Source organism: Amblyraja radiata, chromosome 1, assembly GCF_010909765.2.
Source record: "Amblyraja radiata isolate CabotCenter1 chromosome 1, sAmbRad1.1.pri, whole genome shotgun sequence".
NCBI classification, from domain to species: Eukaryota; Metazoa; Chordata; class Chondrichthyes; order Rajiformes; family Rajidae; genus Amblyraja; species Amblyraja radiata.
In genome coordinates this window covers 140,040,365-140,056,629 of record NC_045956.1, presented here as the reverse complement: position 1 = coordinate 140,056,629, position 16,265 = coordinate 140,040,365, and the positions used below count along the sequence as shown (strand labels likewise).

Below are 16,265 nucleotides of genomic sequence, written 5' to 3'. Positions count from 1 at the left end.
TACTGCCTGACCCTGCTGAGTTACTCCAGCATTTTGTGTCTATCTTCAGTGTAAACCAGCATCTGCAATTCCTACTTACACAATCAGTTCAGTTTAATTTATTGTCATGTGTACCGAGGTACAGTGAAACGCTTTTGTTGCGTGCTAATCAGCCAGTGGAAAGACTATACATGATTACAATCGACCCATTCACAGTGTACACAGACCCATTCATGTGATAAGGGAATAACATTTAACGCAAGATAAAGCCAGTAAAATCCAATCAAAGATAGTCCGAGGATCATGAATAAGGACTGCTCTCTAGTTATGGCAGGATAGTTCAGTTGCTGTTATCAGGCAATAACCTAAACTGAACTGATTGTGTAAGCAGGAACTGCAGATGGTGGTTTACACCGAAGATAGGCACAAAATGCTGGAGTAACTCAGTGGATCAGGCAGCATCTCTGAAGAAGTCTCAGTCTGATGAATGGTCTCGACCAGAAACTTCACCCATTCTTTTTCTCCAGAGATGCTGCCTGAGCCGCTTAGTCACCAGCATTTTGTCTATCTTCATTGTATCATTGACCACTTTACTGTTTCTTTTTGTCTTCTATTGTAATCTTGCAGAGTGTCCGCACAGTTTGACTGGCCTGTGGTTGTGGATTTGTCTTGTTCCCTTTACTTTAGCAGTTGGGTCAGAACACAAGAATCACCTGGCACCAGTCCCTTATATAAAGATTGAAAGATGGTGCAAATGCTGCCTCCCTCTTCACCTAATTTTCCTTTAACAAATTTCATAACAAATCTTAAATTATTTCCATCCCTCCATTTTGAATTGGCTTTAGTGAAGTTGGAGGCAGACTCCACATTCACATTCATGGTTCTTCCATTCTACAAGAAAAACCTTTTGATTTATTATTGAGGCTTATCCTTCATTTTATAATTTATCATCTTGCTCTGTTATTTTTACAAATATTAATGAATATTTGGGACATTTCAGATATCCAGTTGCATAAAGACAAAATGTTCTTTTAAATTGCTGGATTTTAAACTTGAAGCTTTGAAAGTGATTATTTCAGAGGGTCAGGCAAGCATCTCTGGAAAAAAAGGATGGGTGATGTTTCGGGTCAAGACCCTTCTTCAGACTGATAGTAGTTGGGGGAAGGGAGGCAGGAGATGTACGAACATTGCATTCTTTACTTTTTAAGTAACTACTACTTACTCCCCTCCCTCAAACCCCTCGCCTCCTTCCTCCACCTTTGTTGTTTTACCAGTTCCACAGTTCTCCACATTATTTTCCTCTTGAGATGACACCTTCCACAGCCAACAACGAGCCTACCATCCACTGCCCTGCCTGAGGTCATTTGTGGCCAACCCTGATTGGCCCTGGTATTTTCTCTCCTCCAGATCTGCACCACCGCCCCCTCCACCCCCTACTTTCAATCTGAAGAAGTATCCTGACCCGAAACGCCACCCACCCTTTTTCTCCAGAGATGCTGCCTGACCCACTGAGTTACTCTAGCACTTTGTGTCTATCTTTGGTATAAACCAGCATCTGCAGTTCTTTGATTCTACAACGTGACATTTAATCACTTCCTGTTTTGTTTAATTGATGGAGCTGATAGATTCTGGTCCAATGTGAGCAGCTGTCATGGAAATCTAACAGTCAACGTGGCGAGGTTAACAAAGCCATTTTATAGTCTACATTTTCTATTAATAGTAATGATCATACCAGAACACAACATAGTTAAAATGTTTGAAGGCTTTAAACCATTTACCATTTAAAGAAAAATGGTTGACATGTTTCTTTTAATTGTCCTTGGGACCTCTCCAAAAGACTTTGCAGCCAAGAACTACACCCAAAGTAGTCACTGGCATAATCAACAGACTGCAAAGAATGAACAACGTTGAGGTGAATAACTATTTTTAAATTGTTGGTGCTAATTGAGAAATTAATGTTGAGCAACATCTATTATCTGTTGTACAAGGTGTTGATGTGGCCATATTTGGAGTATTGTGTTCAGCTTTGGTCACCCTGCTATAGGATGGATGTCCTTAGTTGGAAAGTGTGCGGAGAAGATTTACAAGGATGTTGTCAGGACTTGAGAGCCTGTGCTATAGGGAGAGACTGGACAAGCTAGGACATTATTCCTTCGAGTGCAGGAGGCTAAGGGGTGATCTTACAGCGGTGTATAAAACATCATGAGGGAAATTGATAGCCAAGAGTGCTTTATTGTCCTGTGTACCAAAACGGAACAATGAAATTCTTACTTTTTCTTTTAGCAGCAAAACAAGTTTGTAATAGCAGTACTCTATAGATAATATAATAAACAAACATTAAAAATGTTCAGTTAATTAGAAAAACTATATATTTCAATAAAAGAAAACATAGCCCAAAGACCCGCGTGCAACCAAGGCAGTTTAGTATTTAGTTGTAGTTAGTAGTTCAATTGGTCATTGTAGTTGGTCATTGGGAAGAAACTATTCCTGAACCTAGCTATTACAGTTTTCAAATTCCTACACCACTTCAAAGGTATCAAAGGTATTTTATTAGTCACATTCACATACACCGAGGTGTAGTGAAGTGAAATGCTTTTTGCCATTTTGCAGCACACTAAAAAAAGAATACAGACATAACACCAATGAGAGTCTTAAACACAAAGAACATCCCCCCACCATGATGGAAGGCACAAAGTCCAGTCCCCAACCCCAGTTCACCCATAGTCGGGCCTATTGAGGCCTCCACAGTTGCCTCTACGGAGGCCCGATGTTCCTGGCCGTTATCGCCGGGTGGTGGTGCTCCGGCGTCGGGAGAGTCCTCACAGCGGCCTGGGAACCCTGGAACGGCCGCCTCCGTACTGGAGGCCGCGGCTTCCGAAGCCGGATGGAGCTCCACAACTGGCGATCTCGTCGCGAGATCCCAGACTCCCGGTGTAAAATTCGGCGCCACCGCCCGCAGCTGGCCGCTCCTCAGTCCCGCAGCTCCGCGATGTTGTTCCCGGCGGTCTCAGCTCACTGGAGCTCCAGTGCGGCGACCCAGGCAAGGCATCGCCCGCTCCACGATAGCGCTCCAGCGCTGTGCCGCCGCCGAAGCCGAGGTTCTGGGCGGTCCGCGACAGGACACGCCGCTCCAGGCCCGCTGGTAGGCCGCGAGGACGGGTCGAAGCTGCAGCCCGGAGAAAAGCTGCCTCTCTGACCAGGTAGGGACCCTGAATGGCAGTTTCCCCCTTCCCCCCCACCCCCCACACAAAAAGGTCTAGACCTCCAAACAAAACACTTTAACTAACTAAAAATAAAAATAAAACGGTGAAAAGACAGACAACTGCTGGCAGGGCAGCCGTGCACAGGACAGCGCCCCCGCATGGCAGGAATGAAATGATGGTTATGGATCATTTGATGATGAAGACTGCCTTTTTGAGGCAGAACCTCCTATAGATCCCTTCAATGGTTGGGAGGTCCGTACCTGCCATGCAACCAGCCAAAATGATCTCTATGCTGACGTTCACGAGGGTATTTGTCAATCTCCTCAATTTACTAAGTAGAGGTGTTGATGGCTTTCTTTATGATTGCATCAGTGTGCTGGGTCTAGAATAGATCTTCCGAGATAATCACATCCAGTAACTTGAAATTAGTGACCATACCAGCAATTCATTGATGAAGATAGGTTTGTGGATCCAAGGCCTTCCTCTTCTAAAGGCAACAATAAGTTCCTTGGTTTTACTGACGTTGAAAGCAAGGTTGTTGTTCTGGTACCATTCAATCAGACGGTCGATCTCCCTCCTATACTCTGACTCATCATTATCCAAAATTCATGCAACAATGGTAGTGTCAACCGCAAATTTTAAGTTTAGTTTAGAGATACAGCACGGAAACAGGCCCTTTGGCCCACTGAGTCCGCACTGACCTGCGATCCTTGTATATTAACACTACCCAACACGAACTAGGGACAATTTTACTTTTACAACAAGCTAATTAACCTACAAACCTGTAAGTCTTTGGAGCGTGGGAGGGAACCAAAGATCTCAGAGAAAACCCACGCAGGTCAATAAACAATAGGTGCAGGAGTAGGCCATACGGCCCTTCGAGCCGTAGGGAGAACATGCAATCTCCGTATGCTCCCTTAGTCAGGATCGAACCCGGGTCCCTGGCGCTGTAAGGCTGCCCGTGCCGCCCGTGCTGTAAAGATGTTGGAACTGAGTCCAGCTACACAGTCATGGGTTTAAAGTAAGGGGAGCTGAGCACAAAGCTTTGAGGTGCAACTGCGCTGATGGTTATTGAAGAGGAAGTGTTGTCGCCAATTCGTACTGATTCTGTTGATGATGAATTTGAGGATCCAGTTGCAAAGGGATGCACAGAGACCTAGTTCCCTGAGTCTGGTAACAGGTTTGGAGGTGATGATGGTATTGAATGCCTAGCTGTAGTCTATGAACAACAGCCAGACGTGTGATCCAGTGCAGAGTAGCAGCCAGTGCCATTGCATCCCCTGTTGATGGTATTGGTGGTGGTTGGTAAATTATCCAGGTTCTTGCCAAGGTGGGAGTGGAAATGCGCCATAACCAACCTCTCGAAGCCCTTCAACTGCATGGATATTAGTGCCACCTGTCGGTAGTCACTGAGGCATATCTCCATACTTGGGCAGATGGAAAGCTCAGACTTCACTAATGAAAGGTTGAAGATGTCTATAAAAACTCCAGCCTGTTGAGCAGTGCAAATTTTGGGAACTTGTCCACCATCAGGTCCTGATGCTTTCTGTAGTGTTCATCCTCCTGAAGAATCCTCTAACCCTCTGCCTCGGTGACAGAGATTGAAATATCATCGGGGGGCTAAGGAGGTCCGAGATGGCACATCAGTGTTCTCCCTGTCGAAGTGTGCAGAGAAAGCATTGAGCTCATCTGGGAGTGATGCCTCGCTGAAGTTTGAGCTGCCACTTGATTTTACCTTGTAGGAAGTATTGGCGTGCAACTCTGCCACAGCTGCTGAGCATCCATCTTGTCCTCCAGTTTAGAGCGAAAGTCTTTTTTAGTCTTTTTGGTTGAATCTGGACGACTTATATGAATCTGCGCCACCAGACTTGAATGACTGAGATCCGCTCCTTAGAATATTGCCGACCCCCTGGTTTATAAAAGTATTTTGGTTGGGGAACACTCAGATGGTTTTCATGGAAACACACTCCTTCACACACTTCCTTATAAAGTCGGTAACAACTTTGGCATATTCATTAAGGTCCGTTGCCAAGTCCTTGAACATAACCCATCACACGTTGCTTTGAGCCATGATTGTTGTGAATACAATGTCTCATATCTAATTCCTTCATATATGTATAGAATGGGTATTAATGGGTTAGAAACATTCAGGTTGGAAACATTTGCACAGCTTGTCTGGTTCTTGATTTCCCTACTCTAAGTAAAAGACTGTGCATTCTATCTATTCTCCACATGATCTTACAGACCTCTACAGGATCACCCACATCTTCCTGCACTCCAAGGAAAAAAGTCCTAGCATGTCCAAGCAACATCTCGTAAATCTTCCCTATTCTAGCTTAGCAACATAATTCTTATACCAGGGTGACCTAAACTGAGCACAGTGCTCCAAATGCTGGTGCAACAGCATCTTGTGCAACTATAACATAAACTCCCAACATCTATACTCAATTCACTGTCTGCTGAAGACCAGCGTACCAAAAGCATTCTTGACCACCCTTGGAATTATTCTTAATAATTAGGTGTCAAAACAAATTGACCATTATATATGATTAGTTTTGATGGATTAAATTGCTTTAACCATGAAATGAAGAGATGGAGCAATGAAAGAACATTGGAATATTGAGGTTTTGAACCAAGATGGTAAGACTACAGTGTGATACTCTGCCACAATCACAGGCTCTGTGCTGGGAATGTCCAAAGCTATAACATTGCAATAGTAAGTACACAAAAATGCTGGAGAAACTCAGCGGGTGCAGCAGCATCTATGGAGCGAAGGAAATAGGCGACGTTTCGGGCCGAAAACCCTTCTTCAGACTGATGGGGGGTGGGGGGGAGAAGGAAGGAAAAAGGGAGGAGGAGGAGCCCGAGGGTGGGGGGATGGGAGGAGACAGCTCAAGGGTTAAGGAAGGGGAGGAGACAGCAAGGGCTAGCAAAACTGGGAGAATTCAACGTTCATGCCATCCAGACGCAAGCAACCCAGGCGGAATATGAGGTGCTGTTCCTCCAATTTCCGGTGTTGCTCACTCTGGCAATGGAGGAGACCCAGGACAGAGAGGTCGGATTGGGAATGGGAGGGGGAGTTGAAGTGCTGAGCCACCGGGAGTTCAGGTAGGTTATTGCGGACTGAGTGGAGGTGTTCGGCGAACAGCAGAATTGGAGGAACAGCACCTCATATTCCGCCTGGGTTGCTTGCGTCCGGATGGCATGAATGTTGAATTCTCCCAGTTTTGCTAGCCCTTGCTGTCTCCTCCCCTTCCTTAACCCTCGAGCTGTCTCCTCCCATCCCCCCGCCCTCGGGCTCCTCCTCCTCCCGTTTTCCTTCCTTCTCCCCCCCACCCCCCATCAGTCTGAAGAAGGGTTTCGGCCCGAAACGTCGCCTATTTCCTTTGCTCCATAGATGCTGCTGCACCCGGTGAGTTTCTCCAGCATTTTTGTGTACCTTCGATCTTCCAGCATCTGCAGTTCCTTCTTGAACACATTGCAATAGTAGCCTAGTTCAAATGTTGTCCTACTTTAACCTAATGGTATTATTTTTGTTCTTTCCCTGAACTCCCTTCAGAGGTGTAGATCGTTGCAGACACTATATGATTGAAATGCAACCCAATGGGAAATATGTAATACTGGGAGAAGATCGGGCCCACTCATCGCTGCCAGATCTGGTGGAGTATTATAAGACTGTTGGAATTCAGCCATTCATGGAAGCCCTCACGGTACCTTGTGGACAGGTAAATAATTGTACAATCCTATGAGGGCCACTTTCTAAATGTCTTGTATAATACCAGAAAATATTTCTCATCTTTTGTTGCTTCCTTGGATAGAAAAACAATTTGGGGGGAAAACGCCCTGTTGTTATTAATTCCCGATGGTGATGTGGGGATTGATCTTCTGCTTGGCAGACTCTAACGTAAGGGAGCCACATGGATTGGTGCTTGGGCTCCAGTTGTTCACAATCTGTATGTGAAATGTTGAATTTATACATTTCAGACAACAATAAACTAGGTTGATTGTAAATATTGACGAGGACATAAAAATACTTCAGGAGGAGACATACTAGCTGAGAATGTATGGGAAAATATAGAAAATGGAATATAATATCGAAGATAGACACAAAATGCTGAGTATCTTTTGGCGGACCAGGCGCATGTTCGATGGTCGTGTAGTCTAAGGTTGATCCTGTTGATGTAAAGGAGGTGACATCAGGATCACCAAATTCAGTAGGTGATGGCCATTAGAGGAGGTGCACGTTGTAGCGGCAGATTTTTCAGATCTTTCAGGAAATTAACTCCCTAGCCACTAATTGGTTGAGAGGGGATAAGGGGAATATCTTCGGTACGCATGCAAGCTGCCTCAGAGACTATCAGAGCTTCTACTTTCATAAAGCTTCAGCACACAGTCTTTTAATGAATATTTTCTTTATTGTAGATATAAAACAGTAAGATACATCCAAGGTTTTCCGACTTGTTCCAGCAATCTTCTTCGAACTCCAGCGCATTGCTTCAGATACTAGAAAACTCTTTGTGTCTTCTTCTTCACATGAGGCTTGACATGCTTGACATGCTTGACATGCTTGACATGCTTGACATGGTCGAAGGATAAACCTTCTCCCTCTCCTGTCCAAAACGAATTCCCCACTAAACTAACACGCAAGCAGTTAAGCTGCATAAACACGCCCCAAGACACGTCATAAAATCCCACCCACATTATAACGGGCTGGCTAAAATTTAAAGGAACATGCCATCCACAATGACATGCAAAATAGGCCAAATGGCCATTACATACCGGCCCCTAATTGTTCTGAATACATAATGAGGCAATTACCAAATAACATCAAAAAAATGGCCATTAAGGCTTAACATACATCAAAATCAAAATCAAAATATCAGGGAATAAAACCCTGTGGCTCCCTCGTCAGGAAATCAAACCGCGATCGCCCGCATGCCAGGCGTGGATACTAACCACCATACTAATGAGGAAAAAATAGCATGCACTATATATCTGCAATCACAATTCTTTCTCGACTCTTCCATCTTCGCTTTCGCCTTCTAGAAGCAAGCACAACTTAGTTATTGGTCTTATTAAAACATTGTTTTTTGTTTTCAGTCGCACTATACGTACCAAACCCTGAACATCAGGCATGATTTCCAGTATTCTACCCATTAACCAAGAACCTCTAGATGCTGTAGAGTCAGCCACCAACACAATGTCGCCTGGAACAAAGTTCCTTTTAATCCTTAGCCATCGTTGTCATTCTTGGATTAAAGGCAAATACTCTTGTATCCATCTCCTCCAAAAAAGATTGTACTTGTACTTGTATTGTACTTGTTCCATCTACGTTTCATATACAAATCCTCTTTTACAAAAAGCTCAGGTGGAAGTGTTGGATTGGTTTTCAGCAGAAGAATATGATTTGGTGTGAGTACTTCCAGGTCATTAGGATCATCAGAACTTTTCGTAATAGGTCGATCGTTTAAAATCGCCTCAGTTTCACAAAACAGTGTTTGTAACCCTTCATCATCCAAAATTTGTTGTCTAAGAACGGAGCGCAGCACATTTCGTACTATACGAATTAATCGTTCCCAAATACCGCCATGATGGGAACCCATTGGAGGATTAAAGTTCCATTTTATGCCTTGTTGAAGCATAGTATATTGGATTTTATCCTGATTTAGGTCTTTGAGTGCCTTTTTTAGTTCCCTATCCGCTCCAACAAAATTTGAACCATTATCCGATCTTAACGAAGTAACTTGACCCCGTTGACAAATAAATCTCCTTAATGCTTGAATACATGAGTCCGTGTCGAGTGTAGATGCAACTTCAAGATGTACCGCTCTTGCCATTCAAGTGAAGATCACACCATATCTTTTCACAAGGCTACGTCCTCTCTTAACCTCCATAGGACCAAAATAATCCACCCCCACATCCGTGAATGGAGGTTTGTCTGGAGTGATCCTCTCCACAGGCAAGTCTGCCATCTTCTGTATACCAAGTTTCCCACGCTCTCGCGTGCATATGATGCAATTTTTTATTATCTTTCTTGCTGCTGAATTAGCCTTGGCAACCCAATATTTTTTATGAAGTTGGGATAGCATGTAATTTCTTCCCCCATGCCCAATTTGTTCATGAATATGCCGTAATAATAATGTCGTTATGTAAAAGTCCTTAGCGAGAATGATAGGACGTTTCATTTCTTCAGGCATTGCCAATCTGTTTAGGCGCCCACCCATCCGCAGAAGACCTCCTTCCCAGATTGGGTCGAGCTTATACAATTGACTACTTCTTTTTACCCCCTATCCTCCAGCTTGCAATGTTAATATCTCTTCTTTGTATTTCTGTCTTTGACAGAAAGAAATGATCGCATTTTCTGCTTTGAGGAGATCATCAAGACCAAGTTGGCTATGTGAATCTTCAAAAACTTGCATCTGGACTTTGATCTCCTTTTCCCTTTCCTCAGGATTCTCCTCCAAGATTTCTTTCTGTTATTTGTTTCTTTTCCCGAATCTTCATCAACAATCTTGTTTTTATTTTAAGAAACCAGGCTACCGATGTTATCAGTTTATTCCATGATGAAAAGTGGGTAATTAAACTATTCACGGTGTCATATGAGTTTTTTTCAATCACATTCACCGAAATGTTTTGTTTAATTTCCGGATCTGTTGTAGAGATTTCAAATCCGAGTTCAAGCTTTGGCCATTCTCTACTTGGCTTACTAAGAAACTTTGGCCCATTGATCCATCTCTTGTTATTAAGAAAGCAATTTGCTGTTTGTCCCCTAGAGGCTTCATCCGCAGGATTTTCCTTTGTATTAACATATCTCCATTGAGAAACATTAGTAGCTCCTAGTACAAAGGAAACTCTATTTGCAACAAATGTCATAAAACGTTTGCTTTCATTGTTAATGTATTTCAAAACCGTAGTACTATCGGTCCAGAAGGTAGATTCTTCCAGTTGAAATTGCAGTTCCTTTTTCAGCATTATGTCAATTTTCACAGCTAAGACTGCTGCTGTAAGTTCCATTCTGGGAATCGTCTTTTGCTTCAATGGTGCTACTCTGGCTTTTCCCATTACGAATGCAACATGCACTCTTTTGTTTACATCTTGTAGTCTTAAGTATGAAACAGTCCCATAACCACTTTCGCTGGCATCCGAAAAGTGATGCAGTTGCGCATTTCCGATATTACCAATGGTTTTAGGCTTTATACACCGATCTACCTTAAACGTTGACATTTTTTGGAGGTCTTTTAACCATTCTGTCCAACTGTGCGAGGATGTTTGAGTTATACTCTCATCCCAACCAAGTTTTTCTCGACACAGATTCTGTAAAATTAACTTGGCTGGCAGTGTAAATGGTGCCAGAAATCCCAAAGGATCATATACTGAACCAATCACAGATAAGATACCCCTTCTTGTGCATGGTCGTTCCTGAATTGACAATTTAAACTTAAACACATCCGTTTCCACACACCAGTGCAGTCCCAGTGCCCTTTCCATTGGCAAGTTGTCTTTGTCTAAATCCATCACCTTGGTTTCTTCGGCTCTGTCATCTGGTGGAATGCTTTCCAAAACAGCACGACTGTTGCTGACCCACTTGGTAAGTACAAATCCTCCCTTATTGCAGAGAAAGGTTAGGTGCTTCACTATTTGAATTGCCTCTAACTCGGTAGATACGGATTTTAGGCAATCGTCCACATAAAAATTATTTTTCAAAGTGGAAATTACCTCCTCTGGGAAATAATCTTTATTATCCTCTGCGGTTTTCCTCAAAGCGAAATTCGCACAACTTGGAGATGACACTGCTCCGAAAAGATGTACTTTCATTCGGTAATCAACAAGGTCATGCTGCACATCCCCTTCAGGCCACCATAAGAATCGCAGATAATCAATATGTTTACCAGTTACTTTCACTTGATAAAACATTGCTCTGATATCAGCCATCAAAGCTATCGGTTCTTGCCTAAATTTGATGAGAACTCCAAGGAGCGAGTTAGTAAGGTCTGGACCTTGCAGTAATTCACTGTTAAGTGATGTCCCTTTAAAGACTGCCGCGCAGTCAAAGACCACCCTCAATGTCCCTTTCTTCGAGTGGTACACCCCATGGTGCGGAATATACCAGATCTCTCCATCATCTCGATATAGTTGATTCATTGGTATCCTTTCAGCATAATCGTTATTAATCATATTCTGTAAGAAGGATGTATATTCCTCTTGAAATTTCGTGTTCTTAACAAATTTACGTTTCAAACCATGAATACGCTGTTCAGCCATATAGCGATTATTTGGTAAATTGACACTTTCCTTCTTGAAAGGTAAATCCAAACAATAATGTCCATTTTTCATCTTAACTGAATGGTTCATAATATCTAAGAATTTCAATTCTTCTCTAGACATTTCTTCATGTTCTTGGCTGGTACTTTCATTGAAGTCATGATTATATTGCTTCATTAACAGCTTTTCCAATTTACCTGTAGATATTTGGTTAACAGCAACAGCACGGCAATTCATTTTGCTGGTGCTTTCCTTATTCTTACCCAAGGAGCCATAAATAACCCATCCTAGTAGGGTCTTCATAGCATATGGTCCATCCCCTTGGCTCCTAATTATCTGTACAGGTTCTAATGCTCTCAGGGCATTCGTTCCAATAAGTAAGTCAATATCAGAATTTATATTTGTTATTTTGACTTCTTTCAGGTAAGGCCATTGCTGTAAGTCTTCACATCTGGGTACATTTTGACGACCAACAGGCATTGTTTCATGTGTGAAAACCTCTGAAATTGGAATAAAATTATCTTCATCCAAACTGGATATCTCCATATTTGTTATATAATAACTCTGGTAATCCTTTTCTTTATTCATGGTACGCATTTGAATTTTAACTTTCTCTCCAGTAATGTCCAACCTTCTCATCAAATTCTCTGTGCAAAAAGTAGCTGAACTCCCATGATCCAGAAATGCATATGTTTGCAACACTACATTAGTTTCCCTATTTCTCACTTGTACTGGTAAAATAGAGAAAATGCATGCTTTCTCTCCGGCCCCAATATGTGCAGTTACTTGAGGCGAGGTGATAGCATTTACATCCGCTGACTCCTTTTTCTGCTCAGTATGATCTGGCTCTTTCTTTACAGTATGAAGCACATCAGGATGATTCTGCTTACATTTGTCACAAATTATTGGACACCTACAGTCTTTTACCATGTGCCCTTTCTTTAAACATCCATAGCAGATTCCATTCCTTTTTAAAAAGTCCATCTTTTTTTCATATTTCTTTTCCTTAAATTTACGACACCATCTTATGGTGTGACCTACTTCATCACAAAATGGACAGAATTCATTCTTTCTGGTCGGTGCATCCTCTTTTGCACCACCTAACACCTTCTCAGGTATTATATTGGTAGCAAAATTGCTTTTCTTAGGCCCTGTCTTTTGTTTAGTTTTGACATAGGTAGAACCCTTATAAATTGCAAGTGGCTTGGCTTCTTCAATAATCCCGCTGCATGAATCTGACATGTACCGTACTTCTCTTTCTAAATATTCCACCAGGTCTGGTAGCCTGGCTACTTGTTTGCTCTTATCACGTATTTCACCTGCCCTATCTCTCCACTTTTCTCTCATTCTTCTGGGCAACTTGCTAATGATGATTCTCATATTACTTGAAAGATTAATTTCCTCCATATAGCCAAGATTTTTCATCGAGCTGCAACATCTTCTCAGAAATATTGCATATTCACTCAATTTATCCACATCTTCTGGCCTGATTTCTTTCCAATCATGGGCCTTTTCAATGTATGCATTCGCAATCCTCTGTTCATCACCAAAACGTTCCTTCAATAATCTTCTCGCCTTTTTATAGCCCTGGTTGTCTGGCTCCATCTGACAACTTTCCACAAGCCCCTTCACCTTTCCTTGTGTGTACTTCACCAGAAACCGTAAGCGCTCTTTTTCATCCATAACTTTCTTCTCTAATACCCCTTCCAGTGCCCTCACGAAAGTTTCATATTCTAAAGGATCTCCAGCATACGTAGGAATTTCAACTGGTGGCAAAATGAGAGATTTATTTCGTCGAGCTATAATCTCGTTGAATTCAGATTGCTTATGTAGCAGTGCCAATAGACCAACCTGATTCCCTTCTCCTTGGTCCGCTGGTCCTTCTCGAGTTTGTACGGATGTTCTTATAGTAGCTAGTTTCGGTCCAGCACCCATTTGCTGAGCTGAAGGTTCACTCAACCTATTTAGGTTTTCCAATCCAAGGTATCCTGTGGACTTTGACCGTGGAATCGATTCAACTGCCAATTCACTCTGAGCAGGTCTGGCTCTCTGTCTAGAGCTTATCGCCTTTGATGATCTAGAGCTGCATCTAGACCCTTCACTTTCCAGTATGTCCCTTCTGGCTTTAGCCACCTTCAACTTTGTATCTAATTCCAGTTGTTCCTGACATCGCGCCATTTCTTCTTGCTGTCGCTTTGTCTCATCTTGCTGTCGGGCCATCTGTTGCATCATCTCTTCTTGCTGTCGCTTTGTCTCATCTTGCTGTCGGGCCATCTCATGTTTTTTCTTCATAGCATCCGCTTCTATTGAGAGCGCTGCTAACTCAGCCTTTGCTCCCAAACGAGCAGAAGCCCTCGAAACCGAACTGGCTGAGCCGATTTACGGCCTGATCTTTGTGAAGATACATTTGAGATACTATCTTCCGGTGCTATTTCATCACCTTCTTCTTCTGGCTGGCTATCTTCTTTTCTGCTACCTTTACTTTTGCTAACTTGCTCTAACCATCCTTCTACAACTTCTTTGGATTCATCATAATACTCCGTATTTTCACAATCCCACTTAAAATGTCTTTCACGCTCCTCTGGAGAACGCTCTGCCTCCAGCAGTGTGTCCTGCTTCTCTTTCAGCTCATGGTTAAGGCTACTTATCAGGCGTAATTTCTCTTCCACCTTGTCCTGGTTCTCTTCTGATTCCATGAGTGTCTTCACACTTTCAAACAGCTTTCTAATCTTCTTCCCCAACTTGTTCCTATCCAATTCAGCCTCCTTGAGAACATAACTTCGACCTTTCTCAGTGAGTTTAAGTTGTCTGGCTGGTCTTTCTTCACCACCATGTGGCTCTTCTGGCATAGCTCTGCCCTCATCTTCCTTCATGATTTAAAAGAGGTCTTGGCAGATTGCCAAGTCTTTAAATTAGTCGAAAAAAAGTCTCTGCTTCTGAGTGACTTTGTTATTATCAACAATTTCTTCCAAAACTAAAACATACTGATAAGGTAGAGAACCTCTCTCTAATTCCAGGTGCAAAATAAATGATGCTAATTCCAATGGAATGCTCCTTTATCTCTTTGATTCAAAACAATCCAAGGTCGGTCTGCCTTTCCCAGACACGCTGGAGAAAACAGCTTGTTGAGCTCTATTACAGAATTCTTTCAATTAAAACCGTAATTTTAATTCAAAAGGTAATAATCAATTCGTACTCACAATCCAGTGATACGTCTTCCGATGCGTTCCGATGCTGTTGATAGACCTCAAGGCTCCTCCTGGCCGAGATCTTCTTCAGTTCCACGATTGGAACCAATCTTCTTTGGCTGCGCCTTTTCGAGGTCTTAGCCTTCGTCCTGCTCTGGCCGCACCTCTCCTAGGTCTTAGCCTTCGCACTTCGATCTTCTGTCCCTATCTCAGGGACTGGTATTTACCCCCGCCGGAGGTTCGCTTTTACTTATCTTCTTCTTCTTCTTCTGTCCCAATCTCTGGGACTGGCAATTACCCCCTGCCGGAGGTATCCTTCGACTTAATGTAGCGGCAGATTTTTCAGATCTTTCAGGAAATTAACTCCCTAGCCACTAATTGGTTGAGAGGGGATAAGGGGAATATCTTCGGTACGCATGCAAGCTGCCTCAGAGACTATCAGAGCTTCTACTTTCATAAAGCTTCAGCACACAGTCTTTTAATGAATATTTTCTTTATTGTAGATATAAAACAGTAAGATACATCCAAGGTTTTCCGACTTGTTCCAGCAATCTTCTTCGAACTCCAGCGCATTGCTTCAGATACTAGAAAACTCTTTGTGTCTTCTTCTTCACATGAGGCTTGACATGCTTGACATGCTTGACATGCTTGACATGCTTGACATGGTCGAAGGATAAACCTTCTCCCTCTCCTGTCCAAAACGAATTCCCCACTAAACTAACACGCAAGCAGTTAAGCTGCATAAACACGCCCCAAGACACGTCATAAAATCCCACCCACATTATAACGGGCTGGCTAAAATTTAAAGGAACATGCCATCCACAATGACATGCAAAATAGGCCAAATGGCCATTACACACGTGATCCGATGTCCAACATCATCTACGCAATGCAAACCCAAAAATGGACTGTGTGTAGGCAACTCTATCGATGCTATGTAGTCTAATTTTTATCATAATTTATTTTTGCATTTTACTTCGTATAAGAAGTCTCCAAGAGGTCTCCAAGTGGTCCTGTTGTAAGTGTGCATCTGGTTCTTGCCAACTCGATAGATCTCCCTTTGCAACCGTCTTTTGCCTTTCCTGGGTCTCTTCATGTTTGGCCTTTCACTGCAAGTCATCTTAATATCCTATTTATTCCTGCACTATTTTCCTTCACTATGGTGGGTACAGGTTCTTTGTATTTAAAATGATTTGTTATTGTGAACCAGAGGGAGAATTGATGAAGATTACATAAAGGAGAGTGGAGTGGGGAAGTTGAAGTCTGTGAGAGAGAGGTAGGGATTGAGGTGAGAGGAAGCTGGGATCGGGGGGGAGGGGGGGTGTGCATGGCTGAATGGGCGGTGGGTGAAGCAGAATCGACAGTTTGAGATCAAGGGAAGAAGAGAAATTGAATGAGAAAGGACAATGGAACTTGGCCAGAAGAAACATTGGACTGTGCATATACATTTATGTACAAGGTTTAAATGCTGAAAACGTCTGACTCAGATAGTTGCATTGGCCAAGCTGGGTGTTTTATCTGAAGTTTAGCGTAACTCTTGTGTTTGTGCTTTATTTATTTATAATGCCAATGTTTGTATATGATTTATTTCAGGCAATGGTCCATATATAGTAAATTAATAAATGTAAGGACA

The 16,265-nt window shown here is 42.6% G+C and overlaps 1 protein-coding gene across 1 annotated transcript in view; it reads left to right on the top strand.

Moving 5' to 3' along the window:
- The window catches only part of LOC116979772 (myosin-IIIb-like), a 170,085-nt gene that overhangs the window by 141,296 nt on the left and 12,524 nt on the right, over positions 1 to 16,265 (top strand). Inside the window, exon 27 of the mRNA XM_033031548.1 lies at positions 6,742 to 6,907. Within this exon, the coding sequence (XP_032887439.1) occupies positions 6,742 to 6,907 (166 nt within the window). The remainder of the gene's footprint in view (positions 1 to 6,741; positions 6,908 to 16,265) is intronic.